The sequence below is a fragment of the Melospiza melodia genome, chromosome 2 (assembly GCF_035770615.1).
Source record: "Melospiza melodia melodia isolate bMelMel2 chromosome 2, bMelMel2.pri, whole genome shotgun sequence".
NCBI classification, from domain to species: Eukaryota; Metazoa; Chordata; class Aves; order Passeriformes; family Passerellidae; genus Melospiza; species Melospiza melodia.
This window is the reverse complement of record NC_086195.1, coordinates 125156186-125177700: the sequence shown is the minus strand read 5'-3', so window position 1 is coordinate 125177700 and position 21515 is coordinate 125156186. Positions and strand designations below refer to the sequence as shown.

General features: G+C 41.7%; 1 protein-coding gene across 1 annotated transcript in view; it reads right to left on the bottom strand.

The window, feature by feature from the left end:
• The window catches only part of SH3RF3 (SH3 domain containing ring finger 3), a 245316-nt gene that overhangs the window by 50623 nt on the left and 173178 nt on the right, over positions 1–21515 (bottom strand). Inside the window, exon 4 of the mRNA XM_063149876.1 lies at positions 12813–13181. Within this exon, the coding sequence (XP_063005946.1) occupies positions 12813–13181 (369 nt within the window). The remainder of the gene's footprint in view (positions 1–12812; positions 13182–21515) is intronic.

Genomic DNA, 21515 nt, shown 5'->3' with positions numbered 1-21515 from the left:
ATCTGTCCAGAAAGATGCTGAGGTACAGTATCAGAAGCCTACTAAAATCCTGAGAAAACTGTATCCACTGCTTTATCTTCATCCACTACACAGGTGACCTTATTATAGAAGGATATCAAATCAGTTTAATGGGACTTCCCTTTTATGAACCTATATTGACTGTTCCTTATGACTGTATAATTCTTTAAATGCCTTTCAGTAGTACCCAATATAATAATCTCAATAATTTTTCCAGCAACTGAGGCTCAATTAACAGGTCTGTAATTCCCTGGGTCTTTCCTCATGCCTTTTTTTTGTAGACTAGAATAACATTGTAGTTACATTTTTTGTAACTAGAATAACATAACAAGCTTCAAATCAGCGGGACCTCCCTAAACCTGCAAGATCTTTGACAGATTATTGAGAGGGCTCCTGCCACAACATGCACTGGCTCCTTCAGAACACTTGGATGAATCCCTGAGGCCCCATGGACTTGTGAACATTCAGCTGATACAGCTGGTCTCTTACAATTCCAGTGTTCACAAATAGAAAGCCACTGTTCTCACATTTATGGTCCTCCAACTCAGAGGACTGGGAAGCTGTAGGTCTACTAAAGAATGAGACAAAAAGTGCATAGAATGCATCTGCTTTTTCTTCATTCCTGTTAGTCAGATTGACCAAGCACTATCAAGTATTTGCCACCTTCACCAAGTCACCAAGTATCAGCCCAATCTTTTCTTTAGACCTCATCTGAAAAAAAAGCTCTTCTTGTTATTTGAAACAACACTGGACAGTTTCAACTCTAATTGAGCTTTGGACTTTCATGTCTTCTTCCTGTGTAAATGAACCCCAGCTCTGTAGTCAGAGCTGACCACTTCAAGATTGACCAATTAAGGACATGTCCACCTTGCTTCCAGAGGTCATACAGTTTCTTTTTCCTCCTGATCCACACAAGGAGTTCCCTGTTCAGACAAGCTAGCCTTTTGCTCTGCTTGCTTGACTCACAGCATGGTAAAGTTATCTGCTCCTGTGCTTCTGAAAGATGAGTCTTAAATACTGATCAGCATATGTGGACTCCAAAGTCCTTAAAAGCAGATTCCCTTGGCACACCGCTAAGTAACACCGTGAATAGCATAAAGTTTGCTCTCATGAAGTCCAGGGAAGCAACTCTGCCATCCTTTTCTGTCTTTACAGTGAAAATCCTCAACTCAGCCATTTCATGAACACTGTAGCCAAGACAGCTGCCTTACTGTCACATCCCTGATGAGTCCTGCTCTATTCACAAATAGTCAGTCCAGGAGGGCATCTTTCCTAGTTGGCTCTCTAAATATGAATGACAAGCAGTTTTCTCTATAAGCCTCAAGAATTTCCAAGACTTGTCACAGAAGTATGATATTTCCAGTTGATATGTGGGAACTTGAAATCTCCCATAATGACAAGGGCTACTGGTCCAGAGAGTTCTCCCAATTGCCTATAGAATAACTCACTGGTGCTTACATCCCAACTGGGCAATCAGTAGCAAACACTCTTTACAATACCTGCTTTGTTTTCCTTCCCTCCCAGTGTTCACCCAGAGGCTCTTCACCACATCATCACTAACTCTAAGGGCTGTGCAATCAAACCTCTCCCTTACTTATAGTGTCATACCTCCCCCTCACCTGTCCTGCCTCCTCCTGAAGCCTGTAGCCCTTGGTGCCAGCACTCCAATCACAGGACTCATTCCACTAGTAGCAATGATATCCAGCTCTGGGAGCTGACCAATGCTTCATCTTTCTTGTGAGACACATGCTAACATTTCTTTAGCTCCTGTGATCCTCCCTCTGCACACTGCAGCAAAGTCAGTTTGCAGAGGTGCAGCTACCCCAGGCTGGAGTCGCCACTGCAGGCACCCTGGGCTGAGCCTGTCTGACTGCAGAGTGATGAGTTCAAGCCAAGAGAACAGAGCAGTAGTGAAAGCATCATCTATTTGCCTGTTTGCACTGACAAAAGGGCCTTCTGTGTCTTCTGTATTACTGATGATCTCAAGTGCTTCCTATTATGCTTGTACTAACATATAGTCCAAGGGATTAAGAAGTAATGTAACTGCCATTCACCATTGCTGGATGACAATTTTGCTTTCTTCCCTTGAATAATCCCAAAGATGTCTCCACAGTTCTGTATATGTCTATCTACCTGACCTTCAGTTTGCCTGTATCTGGTTACTCCAATATTACTGCATCTGGTGCCAGCCTGGCACCTACAAACCATTCATTTTTGCCATTTTGTACAGCCTAGTATCCTGTACATCCAAACTCTAAATCAGCAACTGTTTCCTGATTGTGCTCTGGTTTTTCTTTAGCTGCTCTCCCTACAGGCTTTGATATGACTGTGTACTTTCCAGTCTGTCTATGACCCTGCTTTTCATCATCAGGTTTTACTCCACAGGACCTGCTGGCCTTCCATACATTGAATTCAGCTCCTCTGTTCACATCTTGACTTTTACTGTCACAGAAGTATTCTGCTCTTCAGATTCATGTGTCTCTGTGCTCCTTGCTGTATTCTCTTGGTGGCTGCTTGATTGCTACTATGCATCTGAATGTTCACCAGCTTTGCATTTAAACTACAGTCCCTGACACAGTTGGGGAAGTCTTTCTAAGCTGATTTTTTCAAGGTCCTCTTGTCTCCTGTGTATTACTAACTAACTCATATCACAAAATACAGTATTGCTAGATTATTTTGCAAGATTGTATTTGCAATAAGATTTTGAAGAGACTGGTTTTTGCAAAAGAATAATCTCCTCTTTCTTTATACTTTATACTTCTTTGTAGTTCTTTTCTTTATACTTCTGATCACCTGAGTTGGAAGTTTACCTTTCTACTCTTCACACAATTTTATGTGCATCTCCCCAGTAACTAGTAATACCAATAATCCTCCTGGAGAACACAGCAGGCCTTTCTCTACCGCAGCTGGTAGAAGGACTTAGTACATTTTCCTTCTTTATTTAGCCCTGGAGCCAGGTTGTACTTTTGCTACTGTGATCTAAGGAACAAGGTACTAAATATGTCCTCCTTTCCTCTTCATCTGCTCAGGGGAATGGGATCCAAGACAATGCTCTGATTTTCTTGTTCTCTGCTTTGCTACCTTTAAGGAAGTCTGTGTGCCACATCCTTGCTTTCTGATGGCATGTGCCTACATGATCCATCTTCCTTGTGTGGCATCAGACACACAAATAGAGCCATGCACAGACATTACACAGGGAGGGCTCAAACACTGCAGCATTTGTGTCTTAATCCTTCTTCAATCTCTGCTACTCAGTGTTGCTAAAGCCTTACGGGTAGGAGATGCCTCTGACAGCCAGGATTTTAAGAGGCACATAGGCACTTACTGATAAAAACAGGCACCCTGCAGAGTTTTCTCAGAGTGGCATTAAGTACTTCACTGCCTGATTCCCACAGATTTTATTGCAATTTAAGTAATAGGAGTCACTTCTGAAAATACCATTTGGTGCTCCTCTCTATCCCTATGTGTCTCTAATGCCTTTAAACATTTGGCCATTGAATTTCCAGATGTGACCTCCTCCTGGGTGATCACACATGCACACCTCTTGATTAGGAGGCTGTTTAATGGTGGCATGCACTTTTCTGAACCAGGCACTGCCAACTTTGATCCCATTTACTTAGGCCTGTGAAGAGCAAAATCTGACTTCTTCATGCTCCCGCTTCAGCCTGGCATCCTCCAAGCACCACTCACCACTGTTTCAGCTCAACAGACAGCAGCTCTTTTCCTCTGGACACTACAGACCCAGATGCCAGCCAGCAGGGAAAAGCAGCTGCACAAAAGTGTGCTGAAAGTCACCTCCAGATCCTTCTGCACTAATTTCTGCTTCTTGGTGACCATTGGTAGCACAGCAGCACCACCTGTACTGTGTAAGGCTAAATCCTGAGTAAAACTCCCAGACTACACACACAGGCACCATGGTGCTGCATGACAGGTATTTCACTCCCAGCTCATGCTGTGCCCTCTGTTTTTATCACCAGCTACTCTGGTGTAGTAGGTGATTATGTACTCATGGACTGGAGAATAATAATAAAAGGACTTTTTATTTTTTTTTTCCTGTAAACACAACAGCTTCCTTAAGACTACTGAAACATTACTCCCCCTCAAATATTACTGACAAGCCCAGAGACATCAGGAAATTAAAGGTAACAACTACTCATCTGGGCTGAAACATCTTCTCAAACTCATTCACTTTCTCTTTTCCCATCCACATGTTTATGGAAGGATAAGAATGACTAGTTTGGACTTCCAGCATTAAATTATATTTTTCTTTCCCTTGCAGATTTACTTTAGATTTTCACCAGTACTTTAAGGCCACATTTGTGGTTTAATTTGAAAAGACAGGGTGCCTGTAGGGATTAGTGAAAGTGCCTTGCAAAAGCAAGAGATTCAGTCTTCAAGCAGAATAGAAGTCTAGAAGACAGTGATAAAACTAGCAACAGAGTAAAATGATATTGCAGGTTGCAGTAGCCTTCACTGAAAAATAATTGTTGCTATCAGATGAATGTTCCTATCATCTAGAAAATCAGCCAGAATTCTCAGTTTTGACTTCAAAGAAAATCCAGCACTCTCTCACCACAGGGCACTTATCACATTCATTAATTCTCAGGAAAAATTCTTTTAATGTCTTGAATGCATATTTACAGCTTACTTTAAATTTCTCTTTAATATTACTTTAAAATAAGAGAAAAAACACCCATTCAGCTCACATAAGTTGACATACCATCCTCTGGAAATATCATAAAAACAGGCTAATGGTCTTTAAGATTCCTGTGACTCGTTTCTCTAATTTGCTGACTCCATAAAACAATGACTGTGGCAATCATTCTGAACCTTAATGTTCCTAGAAATAATGTATTAGCACTTAATGCATGGTAGTGACACCAAGTATTGATGAAAAGTGTTACATGCAAGATCAAGTAGCCTCATCAAATGCTAATTATCAAAGTGGGGGCTGAAATGGACTTACCAATTCTAGAGGAAGATTTTTTTTTTCCATAACGGTGTGTGTGAAAAACAAACAAATGTGCAGGATAACAGCTGCAGCTGCATAAATAGCTGCATAAATACCCAGTTCCTTCCTGCAAAGACTGGAGCTAAATTTATATGATTTACTGAGGGGTTCTTACAACCTGCAAGTATCTGTGGCTGCGGATGAAGGTGAGGCACAGTATTATGCTAGCTTTTTCTAGGACCAGTTTGGCCCTGATTATTTTTGGTTTGTAATAGACCAAAAACTCTAAATCATATCTTCTCTCAGTAGCTCATAGAGCTATGCAAAGAACTGGAGAAGTCAAGTAAATTAATTTCCTGAGCTTCCATTTCCCCTATCCTGCAATCTAATGATGCCTGAAAGTTAGAAGAAAAAAACCCCAAATATTTTTGTCATTTTCTTCTGAAGATTCATCTGACATTACTATCCATAAAAGCGCTGATTATTATGGCTCACAGCTTCTCAGCTCCCCCAAATGAGGACTAATTAAGCATCATGTGGATGAGCATCATGAGAATTATATTTTATTCAGCCTTGATTCTCTCAGACTATACTCAGGGTATAGCTCTCCACCACAAGGTTTTAAATAGGTTTGTAGTAAATAGTTTCTTGAAATTCTGGGATCAAAGAACATGAAAATCAATCAGAGACACAGGAAGGCTTCAAGTGAAAGCTTGACCTGTAAAAGATGTTAATTTAATCCCACACTCAGAATTGTCCTTTTGATAACTGTACAACAAAATCATCAGGATCCTGTTCAATATTTTTATTGACGACATGGATGAGGGTTTAGAGTCTTTTATTAGTAAATTTGCTGATGATACTAAATTGGGAATGTGTGTAGATCTGCTAGAGGGACGTAGGGCTCTGCAGAGAGATTTGGAACGGTTGGATGGATGGGCAGAATCAAACGGGATGGACTTCAATAAGTCCAAGTGCCGAGTCCTGCACTTTGGCCACAATAACCCCCTGCACCAATATAAGCTGGGGACGGTGTGGCTGGACAGTGCTCAGGTGGAAAGGGACCTGGGGGTGCTGGTTGACAGTCGGCTGAGCATGAGCCAGCAGTGTGCCCAGGTGGCCAAGAGGGCCAATGGCATCCTGGCCAGTATCAGGAATGGTGTGGCCAGCAGGAGCAGGGAGGTCATTCTGCCCCTGTACTCGGCACTGGTGAGGCCTCACCTGGAGTATTGCGTCCAGTTCTGGGCCCCTCACTTTAGGAGGGACGTTGAGATGCTTGAGCGTGTCCAGAGGAGAGCAACGAGGCTGGTGAGGGGCTTGGAACACAAGCCATACGAAGAACAACTGAGGGAGCTGGGGGTGCTCAGCCTGGAGAAAAGGAGACTCAGGGGTGACCTTATCACTCTCTACAACTTCCTGAAGGGTGGCTGTGGTGAGCTGGGGGTCGGTCTCTTTCTCCGGGCGACAACAGATAGAACAAGAGGACACAGTCTCAAGCTGCGTCAAGGGAGATACAGGCTAGAATTAAGGAGGAAGTATTTTACAGAAAGAGTGGTCAGATACTGGAATCATCTACCCAGTGAGGTGGTGGAGTCATCATCCCTTGAAGAGTTCAGAAAAAGACTGGATGTGGCACTTGCTGCCATCATCTAGTTGAATTGTTAGAACATGGGTTGGACTTGATGATCTTACAGGTCTCTTCCAACCTTGAATTTCTGTGATTCTGTGATTCTGTGATTCTGTGCAATGCCTCCTGTAGGAAGTCCCCATCCAGGGAGAAAATAGTGGTAAACAAATACACCCTCCAAGCAAAAAAAGAAAAAGAGGAAAATACACACTTTAGTAATTTCTGCTCAAATGTCATACATATGTAGACATAGTGTGTGCCAGATGAACAGGATTTTATGGCATGGGGTAAATACCAAGGCAGTGTCTCACTTACTCTTGAGACTTCTAAACCAGTAGGTGACTGGCAGGTACTGTAAAGCCTCAAGATTAGCTGTGTGCAAAAATTATTTTAGTGGCAAAATGTTTTCAGGTTACTACCCTGAGGAGCATATGGAAAAAAACATGTTGTTTTTCTTTTACTGGCAATAGGGTTTCACGCACAGTTGAATAACCCTTTTAAAGTACAACTTTCTCTTCCTAGTTCCTGTAAAAAAATTAGGATTTATCTGGTTCTTGAAAAATCTTTCAAAATATATTTGTGATAAGGAATATTGTAGCAAAAAGAGAAGACACTGTCTCTAACCTGGTAGTTCCCTAAAGACAATTTTGCTTTGACCTGGATTCCTGGTAGCTTATGTAATCAGTCTATAGACTGAATCAGCTCATGAGCCTCATTTGCAACAGTTTTGACAAATAATGAAATATATCCCAACATGCACAGAGCATATTCAGAGACCTATTGGTAGCAAAAAAAGAAGCTGCTTACATTCCTGCCTAAAAATTTCTGTTTAAAAGAAGTTAACTCCTTCCCACCTACAACTACCCCTCCGCAACAAGATATTTACAATAGGCAATGTCTGGAATTATAAATAACTATGAATAGAATTGGAAATGCACAAGGATAAATCATTCATTTATATTAGACCTTAGCAAAAGCTCTTATGCATTTTTTGTGACATATTTTGATCTGAATTACAGAAAGACAGGTACTTTGCCATTTTGACTGGTGCCACCTCCTGAAATAGCTGCCCTTAGTTTCACCTGTCTCACTCTTGTATCCAGTCAGTTGTCATTGACAGTCACCAACAGAGCAGATTGGATAGAATTTGGACTCCCAGCCAAAGCTGAAAAATACCTGAATTTGACTTATTTTCTCAGAGCTTGTTGTGCACTTGAAAATTCAAGGTTCATTTTTAGTCTCTGGATTTTAGGTATAATCTGTACGCCTCTCATGGTCAGCACATTTAGGTTATCAGCCAAGGCTCAACCAGAGTTCTGCTATTACATTTTCTCAGCTAAAATTCAGCACTTCTAAATAACTGATAAGGACACACTTCCAAATGATTTATATAGCAAGACACTTCAAGGAACATTTTTCATTTCAAATACTGTCAATCTTTGGGATTGGGAGCGTTCAAGACATTATTCTCAGCTTTTCCTGAACATATGTCCTCTGGTTAGGAGCTTGAACTAATACTTGCAGATACAAATTGGCTTCTTGTGCATGGTCATGAGTTGTTCAAAACAGACACAAAAGTTGCTTCTGTGGGGAGGGTCCTTTCTTCCCCACTCAGCTGTTACCCTGGTGTGCACAAAGCCATGCTTCATTATTCATGAGATGCTTTTTCTGTCAAAATCCAGGGGATTTGGAGCAGGACTGACCCATGACCTTTTCAACTAGCAGGGACGAATAATTCATAAGGGGTGAAAATGGAAGCAAGAGAAGCCATCTGAGGCCTAGGCATGATTACCTTCCAGGGGGACCTTCCCCACTCCCCAAGGAGTCTCAGTTACGAACCAACTCCTCTGCACCCGTAACCTAATTCAGCTTCAGCTCCATCACAGGCCTGCAGCACTACTTACATCTTCAATAAAAATCCATTTTGCCAGTATGATAGGACATTCTGTATGATGGAAAGGCACTATTACCTTTCAGATGGAGATCTTACATTTAATGAGTGATGCTTAGCATGCAGCAAAAAGCATACAAGCAAATTTAGTTGCAGGCAAAATTAGGATTCCAGCATTGCCTCTTTTAAATTAAATGCTTTATATTCTGGCTGTTGTGGAATTCCAGTCACTATTTTATCCAGCTGAGGTGACTTCAAGTTGATTCTTCTACCTTTCAAGCATCCCAAGGTTTGTAGTCAGTGAAGATGTTTTTTAAGACCATCATTCATTTCAAAATACATCTTGGCTTTTGGAAAACAGCTGAGCTGGTTCTGCTTAAAGAACAATGAACACATTATGGAAGGCCAGCAGTCTTTGATTATTAAATTAATTATATGCAGAACTGCTTTCAAAACATGTGATTTCATAGTCTGGTCTGCATGTCAGTGCAGAAATCAGTCAGAAATCCGTGCCCTCTTGGAGGCTTATATTAGTCTAACGACTCATAAAAACAAAAAAAGCATGTCAGCTCAGTGTGGAAGTCTGGTTTCAATTCACAAGAATTGACAAAAGCCACAAGAATAAAGCATCACACATGAAATAACTTCTAAGGGGTGGAATATATGCTACATTTAATGAAACATGTAAAATTTGCACCTAAATTTTAAGTTCTTGCAGTAACTTAGGCAGTAAGCCCTAGATGTCTCTGTTTCTTCTCATGTCAGCAGAGAGAAAGCAGGTGCTCCACATGTAGGTGCCTCAGGTCTGCAGGGAAAACTGATGCTTGTTCAGAGGAGACTTTCGCTGGCTTGCCTTGAGCTAGGGGACTGGGTGCCATTCAAGAACTCCTGTAATTGAATTCCGCTTGTTCAAAGGACAGGCTATAATAAAACTGTGTTGAACTTTTTCAAAATTTAGAATTCCCCTGCAAGCTAAATACCAATCCTGATCTGTTTCAGAGGAACTCATACCTACAACGGAACAAAATTCCTTTATTTCTTTTTATGAAGACCTCTATTAAATAAGCAATGAAAAATGCCTGGAAATTTCAAGGATGGGATATAATGACACAATAACCAAATTTACATTCTAGTTTAAAAAATGGCATAAATTTGCTAGATACTGAAACTGTAAATTTGTTGTTTCCATTTGAAGAAATAAGCTTTTGCTGAATTTGCTGTTGCAAACCAGTAAGGACATGAGATGGTCACAGAGACGACCACTGTGACAATGACATGCAGGACAGAGAGGTTCCTGTTCAAGTGAGGAGAGAAAAGGTGAGACATCTTCCTGCAGCAGAGCTCACTGGTGAGTTCAGCAGCCACATGCACAGCCTTCCTACAACCTGCCCATGCTCTCAGCAACGCCCCTGAGCACTTCTGAAGCAGCAGTAAAATCAGTTTGCAGATTTGTCAAGATGTCAAATGCTGAACAAGACACACAGGGCATTTACCTCAGAAATGCCAAATGTATTTTAGAGCAAAAAAATCTGAAGACAAGATTCTTACTGCCCTGAATGCCTTGATGTAAGAGCTCATGGGGCCCATTGTTTATGCTACTCTGGCTGGCATTCAGCCATGTGAATAAAAGAAAAGTGCTGAACTGATATTCTGTCTAAGGCTGAAGCATCATTAATTGCTTCAGAGCCATGTCAGGTCTTAGCAGATGGCAGAGAAGAGACTGAATTTCTGACATTTTTAATTAAAATGTAACCCCTATTATTATGGGATTAATAGTTATATAAATATAGCTGCACATTTTTAATGGACATTTGGTAAGAGCAAAATTCTGTATTTTTGTAGACTTAATTTAGAAGGCTTAAAACCAGGTGAATGCATATTTTTAGCTCTTGTGATTTCATTGCTAACCTTACAAGCATTTTCTGAAGGTTGCTCCTACAGTCAAGAGAACACAGTGAAAACTTCAGCCCCACTTTTTTCCCCCTATAGATCCACATTCATTGCAAACCTTTCAAAGGAAAATGTTTGAATCCCTCAAATTAGAAAGCAAGGTTCCCAAAAGCAGAGATATGTATTAATATATGTAAATGCCACACTTGGGGTGACAGGGACCAGTGACACTTTTTGACAGAGGGAAGCCTCTTTTCACTAAGGTTGATCTGAGCTACCAAGACTCTTCTCTGCCTGGATTATGGCCAAGACAGTTTTGACCAGCAGTGACAGAGGCTTGTGCTCAGCTCTCTTGTCTGCAAACTGGCTCTATACCCTGAGGCAGAATCACTCCCCAAACCTGTTCCCACCATGGGCTTCATTACACCCCATGTACATCTCTTCCCATCTGCTGCAAAGGACCCAACCAAGCTTCCTGTGGGCTGGATTTCAATAATCATAACTTGTCACTGGGAACATCAGGCCCTTCTTGTCCTCTACCACTTGTATGCAAATGACAAAATTGTTTGAGAAATGAGTGGGGTCTCGCATACCAGTTGTTCTTGTTAAACAGGGGAGAATAATCAAGGCACTTTTTGTTTCATGGTATAACTTTTGTGGTTTACAAAACCATTAGCTCAGAATGAGTGTTCAACATGTACAAAAATGGTGTGTGTTGTGTTTCTTTTGACTAGCACAGGACCAGAAAAGCCACTATCATGTCTCTGTGAAGTCCAAATGTGTCACTCTCAGTGCCAAAATCCTGGGTGTCATTTACTTGACAAGTTTGAGACCCTCCCTCATGTGCAGTTCTTAAAGCTGCTTCACAGATGTCCCAGTACATCTTCACACCCTGCTGCTTTGTATGGGGGCCATATCCTCACCTTCACCCTCCTGCTGGGGGCTGAAAGGAGGGGAAGACCTTACACCACAGAAACCCTTCCTGGAAAAGGCATGTGGAAGAAAACGGGTGCTATTACAGTTGGACTGAGATTTCTCTCTGCTCCTACATGCGGATGGGCAGTGGAGGGAGGTGAGCAGTTGAGGCAGTGTCCTCTCAGTACAGTTTTGGCTGGCCCTGCATTGCTCATGGTGTGCAATCAGGGACCTGCCTCCCCCAGAGTCCTTGCAAACCTGTGCTGCAGGGGCCTGGGGCTTGTATCTTGGGTCACAGTGGGGCACAGCTATCAGGAGTGACCCCATGGTCTGGTGCACCACACTGACCTCATTGGGGAGACCCATCAGCACTACAGATGGACAAAACCAGGCATTTCTGCCCAAATCACCCCCTACAGTTTGCTGCTTATCCCTCTCCCAGACATCTACATGCATACCAGCATAGGCAGTTACATGGATTGCCTCCTGCTCCAGGCCACCACAGGCTTGGCAAGTGATCCATGTTTTCACTGTTTGGGGATATGGATGTGAGGGGACAGAAGGCATGTCCAGGGAGAGGAAAAGGGCAAGGATGGTTTTTTTCAGCAGTGTGGGATGTGTGGGAAGACCCTGTCATGCTGAGGTTATTTTGGACTATGAGACTATGAGATACAGACTGTGAGGAACCGGTCTATAAACCACATGTGGGTGCTAATCCGCACACACACTGTGTAGATGACTGGGCAGGAAGGCTGAGGCAGAAGAGCTTTGGGACTGTAACTATTCTCCCTTCTCTTCTACACCTTAAAACTGCAAATTGCCAGTTGAATTTCCTTATCCACAGAAACAGCAGGCAATTGCAAAGGGTTTCAGTGAGTTTGGCTCCTGTTTCTGCCAGGGCCCCAGAAGCAGCCTCTTGGAAGCTCCTTTTGGGACCTGTGGGAGTGTCTGGGAGGATGCTCTTCTGCCTCCTCCTTTGAAAGGGGGAAGGATGGAGAGGGCAGCTGCACTCTCAGTATGTGTGATGGTTTAAAAACTCCTTGGGTTTTTCGGAACAGCAGCTACTTGCGGGATACAACACTTGTCAAAGTGCAGCACATTTGCTCATCCTCCAGTGATCTGTACAGAAATACTTATTCCAAAAATCTTTTTTTATCCCCAGTGTGTGAATTTCAGACTGACATTGCTACCCTGCAGAGTAACAGACATGTTCAGGGTAATGGGATCACTCAAAATTATTCCCTTCTACAACAGAAACTGCTGTAACAGTTGCATTGCTTCTAACAGATTGTAGGATTACTTTTTGTTTTTTAAATGGTTGCAGTAATGTGAATCCAATTTAGCCTTATCCTCTGGCTTCTCACGCTTGCCCAGTGATTAATGCAAGGTGCTCAGTACTGTCACACCAGGATGACAGCACCATGTGACTGCTTCATGCGAGGGTGAGCCATTTTGGAAGAGGTGACCCAAGGGCCTGCCACATGCTAAGGATGCCCAAACTCCCCTGCACACCACCTTACCTGGGCTGGGGCACTGGAGGAGAGGTGGGTGAGGTCCCCGATCCTGGCAGCTGCCCGTGGGTCACTGGAGCTGATGAGGACGGGGGCGCTGATCTCCATGGAGTGCCGGTTGCTGGCGGCCTGGGAGGACTTGTGTGTCATGCTGAGGGCAGTGAAGGAGTGGCGCTTCTTGGCGTTCTTTTTGCCTTCCACCTGCCTCTGGGCTGCTCCAGCCGCCCCCGCAGCGGCCAGCGTGGAGCACGGGGCCAGGCCCACCGCTGCCGCCGCCGCCACCGCCACCGTCTCTGTGGCCAGCGGCAGGTCACAGCCAGAGGCCGCAGCCGAGCACGTCTTGTCCATCTCCATGAGCTGCTTGGCAGATTCATTCAGCTGTGTGGGGAGGAAAAGAGATAGATGAAGAAGTTGTAGAGAGTGATGAGGTTCCCTCCACTGCAGAAAAGGAGGCTTATCTCTGTCTACAACCACCTGAAAGGAGGTTGTTGTCACCACAACTGACAGGACAAGGGGAAATGGCCTCATGTTGTGCCAGGGGAGGCTTAGAATAGGATATTAGGAAAAAATTCTTCACTGAAAGAGTTGTCAAGCACTAGAACAAGCTGCCCAGGAAAGTGGTCGAATCATTGTGCCTGGGGGTATTTCAAAGACTTAATAGACATAGCCCTTCAAGGCCATGGTTTAAGGGTGGGTTGGCAGTGCTGAATTAACAGTTGGACTGGATGGTCTTAGAGGTCTTTTCCAACCTAAATGATTCTATGATTCTATGAATTGATTTGATTTATGAGGCCAGATGAATTATTTCCATCCACTTGTTAATGTCAGGAAGACCAAAAGAGGCAAAGTGAGCATGCAGAAGAGTTAAGCTAGAACCAGACACCATAAATTGGTCCAGCTACAGCATTTAAAAACACAGAATTCCCCAAAACAGCTTTTTCCAGACTGCTGAGTCAGAGCCTGGGGAAGGAGGCAGGAGCCTCTACATCAATGTTTTGCTATTCTCAGTTAAATCACAGGCCTGTGCTTGACATTTGCCACACATGGTTTTGATCCAAGGGTACAACTTCCAAATCTTCCCAGTTTCATTTCCCTGCCTCCCACCTAACACAGGTTATCCAAATGCAGATACAAGCTGAATGCATTTTCCCTAGCTGTACCACCTAAACTTTGGAAGAGCTTGATGGCCACTGGAAGATTTGCTTAGAGTCCAGCTTGAAAACGTGGTCTCATCAGTTCTTTTGAAGAGTTTAACACTTGATCTACAGCCCATGAACTCCGCACCAAGAGGCTCAAGCCAGCTTTCAGCCTGCTGCTCCTCATCCGATCCACACTCACAGACAACCTCATGTCTGTGCAGGCCAGAGGCATGCTGGGTGGTGCAACTCTGAAGTCTCTTACCTCCCAGCCTCCATAACTCATCCAGGAAAGCCACACTGTACATGGCTGGAGAGATTCCAGGCACGCAGGGATGCTACCGTCACTAATGATACATGGAGTGCACTCTGAAGTCAGCAGTGCTTTCTGCACAGCACTCATTGCCAATACATCTTCCCTCGAGGGATGTTAACAGCTGATGGAAAATGCCACATTTTGCCCATAGACCTTTATATTAAACTAGGATACACTGCAATATGTTTGCATTTAATGAACAAAAACAACATATGAGAATGGAAGCCACAATTAATGCACACGTGCTTTTGCATTCACTGCTATTCTGAGACCCACATAAACCAGAGCTGTATGTAATACTATTCTGGACCAAAATAAGGCCAGTTTTTATTCTATAACTACTTTTATGAATTATGGTAGCATCCAAGAAACAGTTGAGGACACAGTCTTCCAAAGCTCCAAATAGAAAAAAAAAAAGAATAATTTCTGCTCCAAGCCAAGCCAATTTTGAAACCCAACACAAGTGGAAATAAAAGGGAAAAAGAGAGAGAAGGGAAAGATAACAACAGAAACACGCAGTTAAACAAATGTGTACTTGCGTATCTTTTATACCTCCCAACCGCTGTCACCATGCTGTAAATAAAAGAATAGATGTTGCTAGCCTTAGGCTGGCCCTCCTGAGTTTAAAAGCACTTCTGACTCCACAAGGACTCATTCAGTGTAACAGAATACTAACCTAGAAAGTAAACCTCGACTTGTAGGATCTTTCTTTCTGTGACAGCTTCCACTAAGTCATCCAAGAGCCTCCAATTAATGATGCTCCACTACTTTCCGAGCTGCTGGGAGTCCTGCAACCATTCAATTAGCAAGTCATTTTCCCAGCTGCACTGTCCAACTTGAGACCACGCTTACAGCCAGCACAGTGCACTGCACCTGCCAATTTTCGCCGATAACAGCTGATCCTATTTCAGATTCTTCAGAAATGTCCATTATTTCCCACTTCATCATGCTCTAAATTGGTACAACCTAATATTTGCCAGCAGGCTCCAAGTTGCAAGGAAACCAGATGGCTCCCCTCCCTTAAGTAGGTGTTACAGCTCTGCTTACCCCATTGATGAAGATAGTCTAGCTGAATTACTTGAAATATTAAGGAGAAAAGGATAAAGCTATCAAATATGTATGACTCTTCGACAGCAGAGGGTGAGGAAATTTTTGCTCATCAACAGCAAGAAGAAAAAGAATACATTTTAGCTCTTTGAGATAGGAAAATATAGACTTAAAAAAAGAATTTAGAACTTCTGATTTTACAGTGTGCTATAGATGGACAATGAAGCACTCCAGCTCTTGATATCAAGCTCTGAATCTCTTGTAAGAATTAGATTATAAATCCCACTGTCTGGAATCCAATTTAACACTGAAGCTGTTCTTTTTAAAACAACAAAATCCCTTACTTTTTTGTTCAAAGTGGCACTTACTTGAAATGTCAATACGAAAGCAAGCATCTAAACATGAAGTGATAAAAAATAACCCTGTATTGATATAAACAAAAGTAAATCTCTGTATCAGTAGAAGATTGAAGACAGAAAGAAAACTCTTCCCCAAACAGTCGAGCTAATGAACTTTTGAGAATGTCAGAGGCTTCCTGAAATACTGGGAAAAAACTATTTTGGTCTGCCAAGATAAAAAATGCTTTATAGCCTTACAACTTTATTTTTGTAGAGAACTGTTTTTAAACAGCTTTGCCCACAGATGCTGGAAAGTACTTCCCAAATAGGCTATGAATGCCAGAGAAAAGTCTGCTTACTACTTTGTAAAAGCAAACAGTTCTTCCTCTTCACAAAAAACTTTTAGAAACCTTTTTTTAAAACATAAACATGATTGCAAATTTCTTATTTTAAACTCTGAATATGTAAACAAGCATTGCTTTCTGGTGTCTGTCATCTGATCTTCACGCAGATTTGCTTCCAGATGAGAAGCTTAATGGAAAGTTCTGACCCACAGTCAGTGTCAGGAATTTGACATTTCTGGAAGCCTGTAGCTCTTATGACAATCTCTAATACCAGAACTCAACTTTCTCACTCAGTTTTGATTCCTTCTCTAGAAAGATCTTACATTTGTGTTTGTGGTCCTGATAAGCCCAAAGTATCTTGAGACTTATGCCCTTGAGACTGCAGAGAGACTGATTTTACCCCAAATCCATTCTTTGCAAGGGGGATGTCCTAGAAAACTTGACATAGGATTTAGAGGGATAAGGCTTGGATTTGAATGCCAAACCAGTCAAACATTCCCAGCAGCCCTGCAATCCTGTCTAGAAAGGCAAAATCTTGCAACAGCGAGCCTTATATTATCTGAGGGACTTTATCATGCAAGGGATGTGATGAGACGGCGCAGTAAAACTGTTCACAGTGTCTCAGTGACTGTTGGCTGTGAGTCCTGCATGCTGAGATAAGGATGCACCAGTCTCAGTTCATGGAGCTACTGTGCCTGTTTCTCAGGAAGACCTTCCCCAGCTGTGAGTAATCATACTGGAGACAGCGACAGCTCATCTGGTTTTGGGAGTGAAGGGTAGGAGTGGAATACTTCTGTGCACAGAGCCTTGTTCACCTCCAAACAACCTTTTCCTACAATGGGAGCAGTAATCAAGTGCTCTTCATTAAAAATTGGTGGCCTTTATCAGGAAGCCATAGTCCCCACCTTGCCACAATGCAAGCTGTCATGACATAAGTGTCCAAGCAGAGAGCCCGTGCGATATGAACTAAGGGGAGGCTTTTTCCTTCTTCTGGCCTTTAGTATGACTGTCTTAGATACTCTGCTTGTGACTTTACCACATAGGTGACAAATATTAAGATACATCATACAGGACTTCTCCACTGCCAAAATTATTTTTTATTATTCTCCACATAAATCTCTTTTTTTTCTGCAGAATGTATTATGGTAAGTTTCTCTCAGTCTTTGTTGTGCATGCTTGCATGCACACATATACACACATGCTTCTAATTTCTAATACATGTGGGTTTAAAAGGGACCACCTATAAATGCTTTCAACTTATTTCTCTTTTAAGGATGAGTGGATACAGGAGAGAAACTGTCATCTACACTGACGGTCCCATGTGGGACCAAATATGTCCTTTATATCCCAATATGACTGAATGAACTACAGTTTAAATGGGCAACATTATGCACCTAGTTACATACCCCAAATGAAATGAAGAGTAAGGAAAACCTACTTCTTGTCCAGTGTGGGTGACAATTAACTCTAGGTTTACTTCAAATAGCAAATTATTAGTTTGGAATTTCTTGTTGTTATTATTATGGAACTAGAGAGAAACATGGGAAATTTAGGTCAGATTTAAATAATTAATCCTTACTGCGTCTCCCTTGACAAATATGCCAGTGCATTTACTAATCCATGTTAGTGGCAAAATTATCCTATCCCAGTTTAGACTTCCAAGGGACAGTTTGATACACTGTGATCACAACAGCAGCTCCCGGATTGTGGCATTTCCCTGATAGTTCTGTCTTCTGTAAGAAGGAGGACTGTTCTGCTATTGAATACTCTTATTTTCTAGTAATTTAGGTCTGGGTAAGGGATTAATTTCTGACTGACATCTGCCCTACCAAAGACAGGACCTCACTGTGTGGCTTACAAATATACTTCAGCATGTACTTGATACTGTACAGACCAAAGTGTTACTAATGTGTGACTAAAATGTCATTCTTCTCTAAATAAGAAAAGATTGCTTAAATTCTCAGTTTTACACATGTGATTCAGTATTTTGATAAATTGGAGCCAATTTGAACTGGAAAGTACACTTTATTAAGACTTTCACTTGCTACAAAATCTTTGTTTTCTGTCTTTATGGAAACTATTAGCTAAAGAATGGTGCTGTTCAAATACAGATATAAGATTCAAATCAGTTTTAAAAGCAAAAAGTTACAAATCCCCTCAAATCTCTACATATCCAATACAGAAAAACAAATTGGAAAGAAAAAATATCATGCTTAAGTTTTTAGAAAGGAACCACTGAACAGAGTAGAAAACAAAATTAAAATTATTAATAAAACATCTTCAAAATGTCCCCCTGAAAGACTGAAAATATTTTCACCTAGGGACTGCTGATTTTTATACTTTGTAGTTCATAAATATTGAGAAGATCATGCACATCCCTATTTCATGCCTTGCGGAGACTTTGGCAACTTGCAGTTCTATATCTGATTTTGTGATTAAAATAAACAGTCTGAATTTATTACTGCATTTTCACTTCAGAGTAGGTACTTTCAGGAAATACTAAGTTCATAAAGTGCCCTCATTAAACTAGTTTGCTATAATTATAATTTATGTTCTGAAGCACAGTGAGATTATGAAGTAACTAGTGTCATAACTATACAAGATTCTTCTGTCTCTGCTGGGTTCCTGAGAGGACTGCATCTGTAAAAGCATTTTCAGACCCAAAAAGTAGTCTTTCAGAAAGCTAAAACAGCTCTTCCTTACTATTATCCCTACTGGCAAATGCAGGATACAATCTTTCTTCTGCTGCAGCCAAGTAACAAAACAGCCTTTGACTCAAATGGACATTAGGAGGAAGTACATTATACTTTCTTTACCTGATACTTTACATGTTCTTTGGTAGGATAGTACAGAAGGAGACACAGCAATTCCAAGAGCTTACTAGTGGGATATTAGCAGACAAATTTGTGCCAAAGCCTCTTTGACCAAGTCATATTGAATGTATCTATTATTTTAATCTTTTCTGGTTAGTTAATTCTGATTTAAAAGTGTTTAGAGAAAGTCTCCAAAGTTCTCCACAGACAATTTAAATTAATTCAGCAAAACCTACAAAATCCTACCACAATTATTCATTTAGGCACTATCTTATGAAGAGTAACTAGTAAGGCACAGTTTAGGAGAAAATATTATAGATATACTAAAGCAGTACTTAATGGTTTTGTGTTAATCTCTAACAATCCACTATTGCCTTTTCTAATTTATTGCCAGAGAGCAACAAGCAAATTTGGAACAGATTGTCTGCAAGTGGTTTATCCATCATGGAAGATAGATTTCTGAAACCCACACTGTGATTGAGAGCAGAGTTATTCTGTTCACCCAGAAAATATAAGAAGCACAGTACATGTGCTTGCTTGAACAGATTCAAATGAAATGATAGCTGCAGAAATACTTTCCTAGGACACATCTCAAACTTCAAATGTTCTGTTCCTCCAGCCATAGGTTGAGGCAGACATCTCGTTCTCTTTTCCAAAAGCCTGCTAAATATGTCAGCATGTTCTCAAGAAATGAAGTCCCTAAAATCCTACAGCAGACAGCCTTCCTAACCAGGGTCATCCACATACACAACGATGTATAGTCCAAAAAAGCAAGCCAATCATTTTTGTCTACAACATGGGTCTTTGAAAGGCAGCAGTACTTAGCAATCTATTTGCCTGTCCTACAAGATCTTTCTCATTTAGCAGCAATGTCACTTCTAACGCACTGAGGGGCTGAAGGAATGTAGCATATTAGAACAGCATGTGCTTGGACGAGCGTGTCATCATGATCGTGCAGAATGAAAATAAATGATGCGTGCAGCAGAAGTAAACACTAAGCCCTGGGTGGTGAATTGGGAATTTTTTTCCCCTTTTTTCTGAATAGTTTTAAGAAGGAAAATGGTCTGCAGTGGTGGAGAACAAGTTTGGTGTATCCCAGAGAAATGCATTATCTGCTGTAAAGTCTGTTCAGGAGTTAAGCACAGCAAGAAACCTTATGGAAACGAATGGCTAAAGAACTGAGAAGAAAGAAAATAAAATTAAATGCAATATCATTAAAAATAGATTACCTTACCAAAAAGAAGTATGCCTTCTAGATCTCCCTCCACTTCCTGAAACAATGCTAGCTATTTAGCCTTCAGCTCTAAGTATGAGGACTCTCTTGCTCTGATCTGTCATCTCTGAATCTCTGATCTGCTGTGTGCCTTCGATATGCCTAAGGATTTCCTTTTTCCTTCTATCTGTCCCCTATAGACACCCTTTTCCATAATGAGACACTCATAACTGCACCAAAGCTACTTTGAAAGCAAGAAGTGTAACCAAATACAGCTTTACTCAACATCAGAAAGAGTGGGAGAATACAGCCTATTTTTACTTATAAATTATTCAGAAAGCTAAATAAAAAGTGCAGTCATGAATTCATGGGCTTGATCCTAATTCCTTTGAAGTCAGTGGCAAAACTCCAGCTGCCTTCAACAGTGGAAGGACTGGTGCCCATCTGGCACCAATTTCAGTACCAGAAGAGTCCCTGTTGAAGCTTGTGCAGATTTTACTGACAAACTATTTTTTCATCAAAAAATTAAACTCATTGGAACTTAAGTATTTCCCAGGAACTCGCTTGTTTTGACAAGATGTCCATCAGGAAATTGTTTTGCAGATGATGTTTCTCAGCTAAGACAAGAAATTACCAAAGCCATAGTGTTTTAGGAGTTCAACAGGGTACTTGCACTCCTGGCTGAAAGTCCCTGTGCGGGGGAATAGCCATGGGAGACCTGAAACAACACTAACACTTTCCAAATAGAAAGCCACCAACTTTCTGGATGCGCTGAGTATCCTTCACTCTTGTTCTTGTAAACTGGAAAACCTTTGTGACTCCCCTCCTGAGTCCAGGTGTCCACCTGTGCCATGAGGGAAGAGGCTGGTGCTAGCTGAAGTGTGAGCAGCCTTGATGGGACCTGGATGAGTCAGGAGGCTTTGAGGAGCAGTTCAGGTGATGTCCTCATTCCTCACCAAAACCTGTCAGCTGTATGAGCCCTGTATCATTACAGCCAGTTACTGCAAGAAAGGGAAGCCCTCTGAAGGAGTTTTGTGCTGAATCTAGAAAGCCCTTCCCTTGTGAAAACTTCCACTGTGAGCCAGCTGTACCTAAAAACCTCAGCGCAGGCTAGGAAAGATTGTTGAGATCCTGGAGCAGACCTGTATGGATCACATGTAAACTCCACACAATATCTTTAAAAAGAGTCAAGTTTTGTGTTTTCAGAGTTTTCAGGCAACTTTCTACCTCCTTCCTTCCTTAATATTTCACAAGGTTCATGTGCTATTGCTTACTCAAGTGATCAACAATACCCATACAATTATGAATTAACTGAAAATTGACAAGTTAAATACCACCAACTAAGGAAGTTAACTACCACCAACTAAGGGCAGAGGATGTCTTCAGAGTTAATGCCTATATCAAGTCTGGGAGTCTTAAAGCAAATGGCTTCCAAATTACGTTGTGTGGCCTCAAGTACTTATAAATGGCATTGTGAACCAGGAACATCATGCTCATGTTGTTGC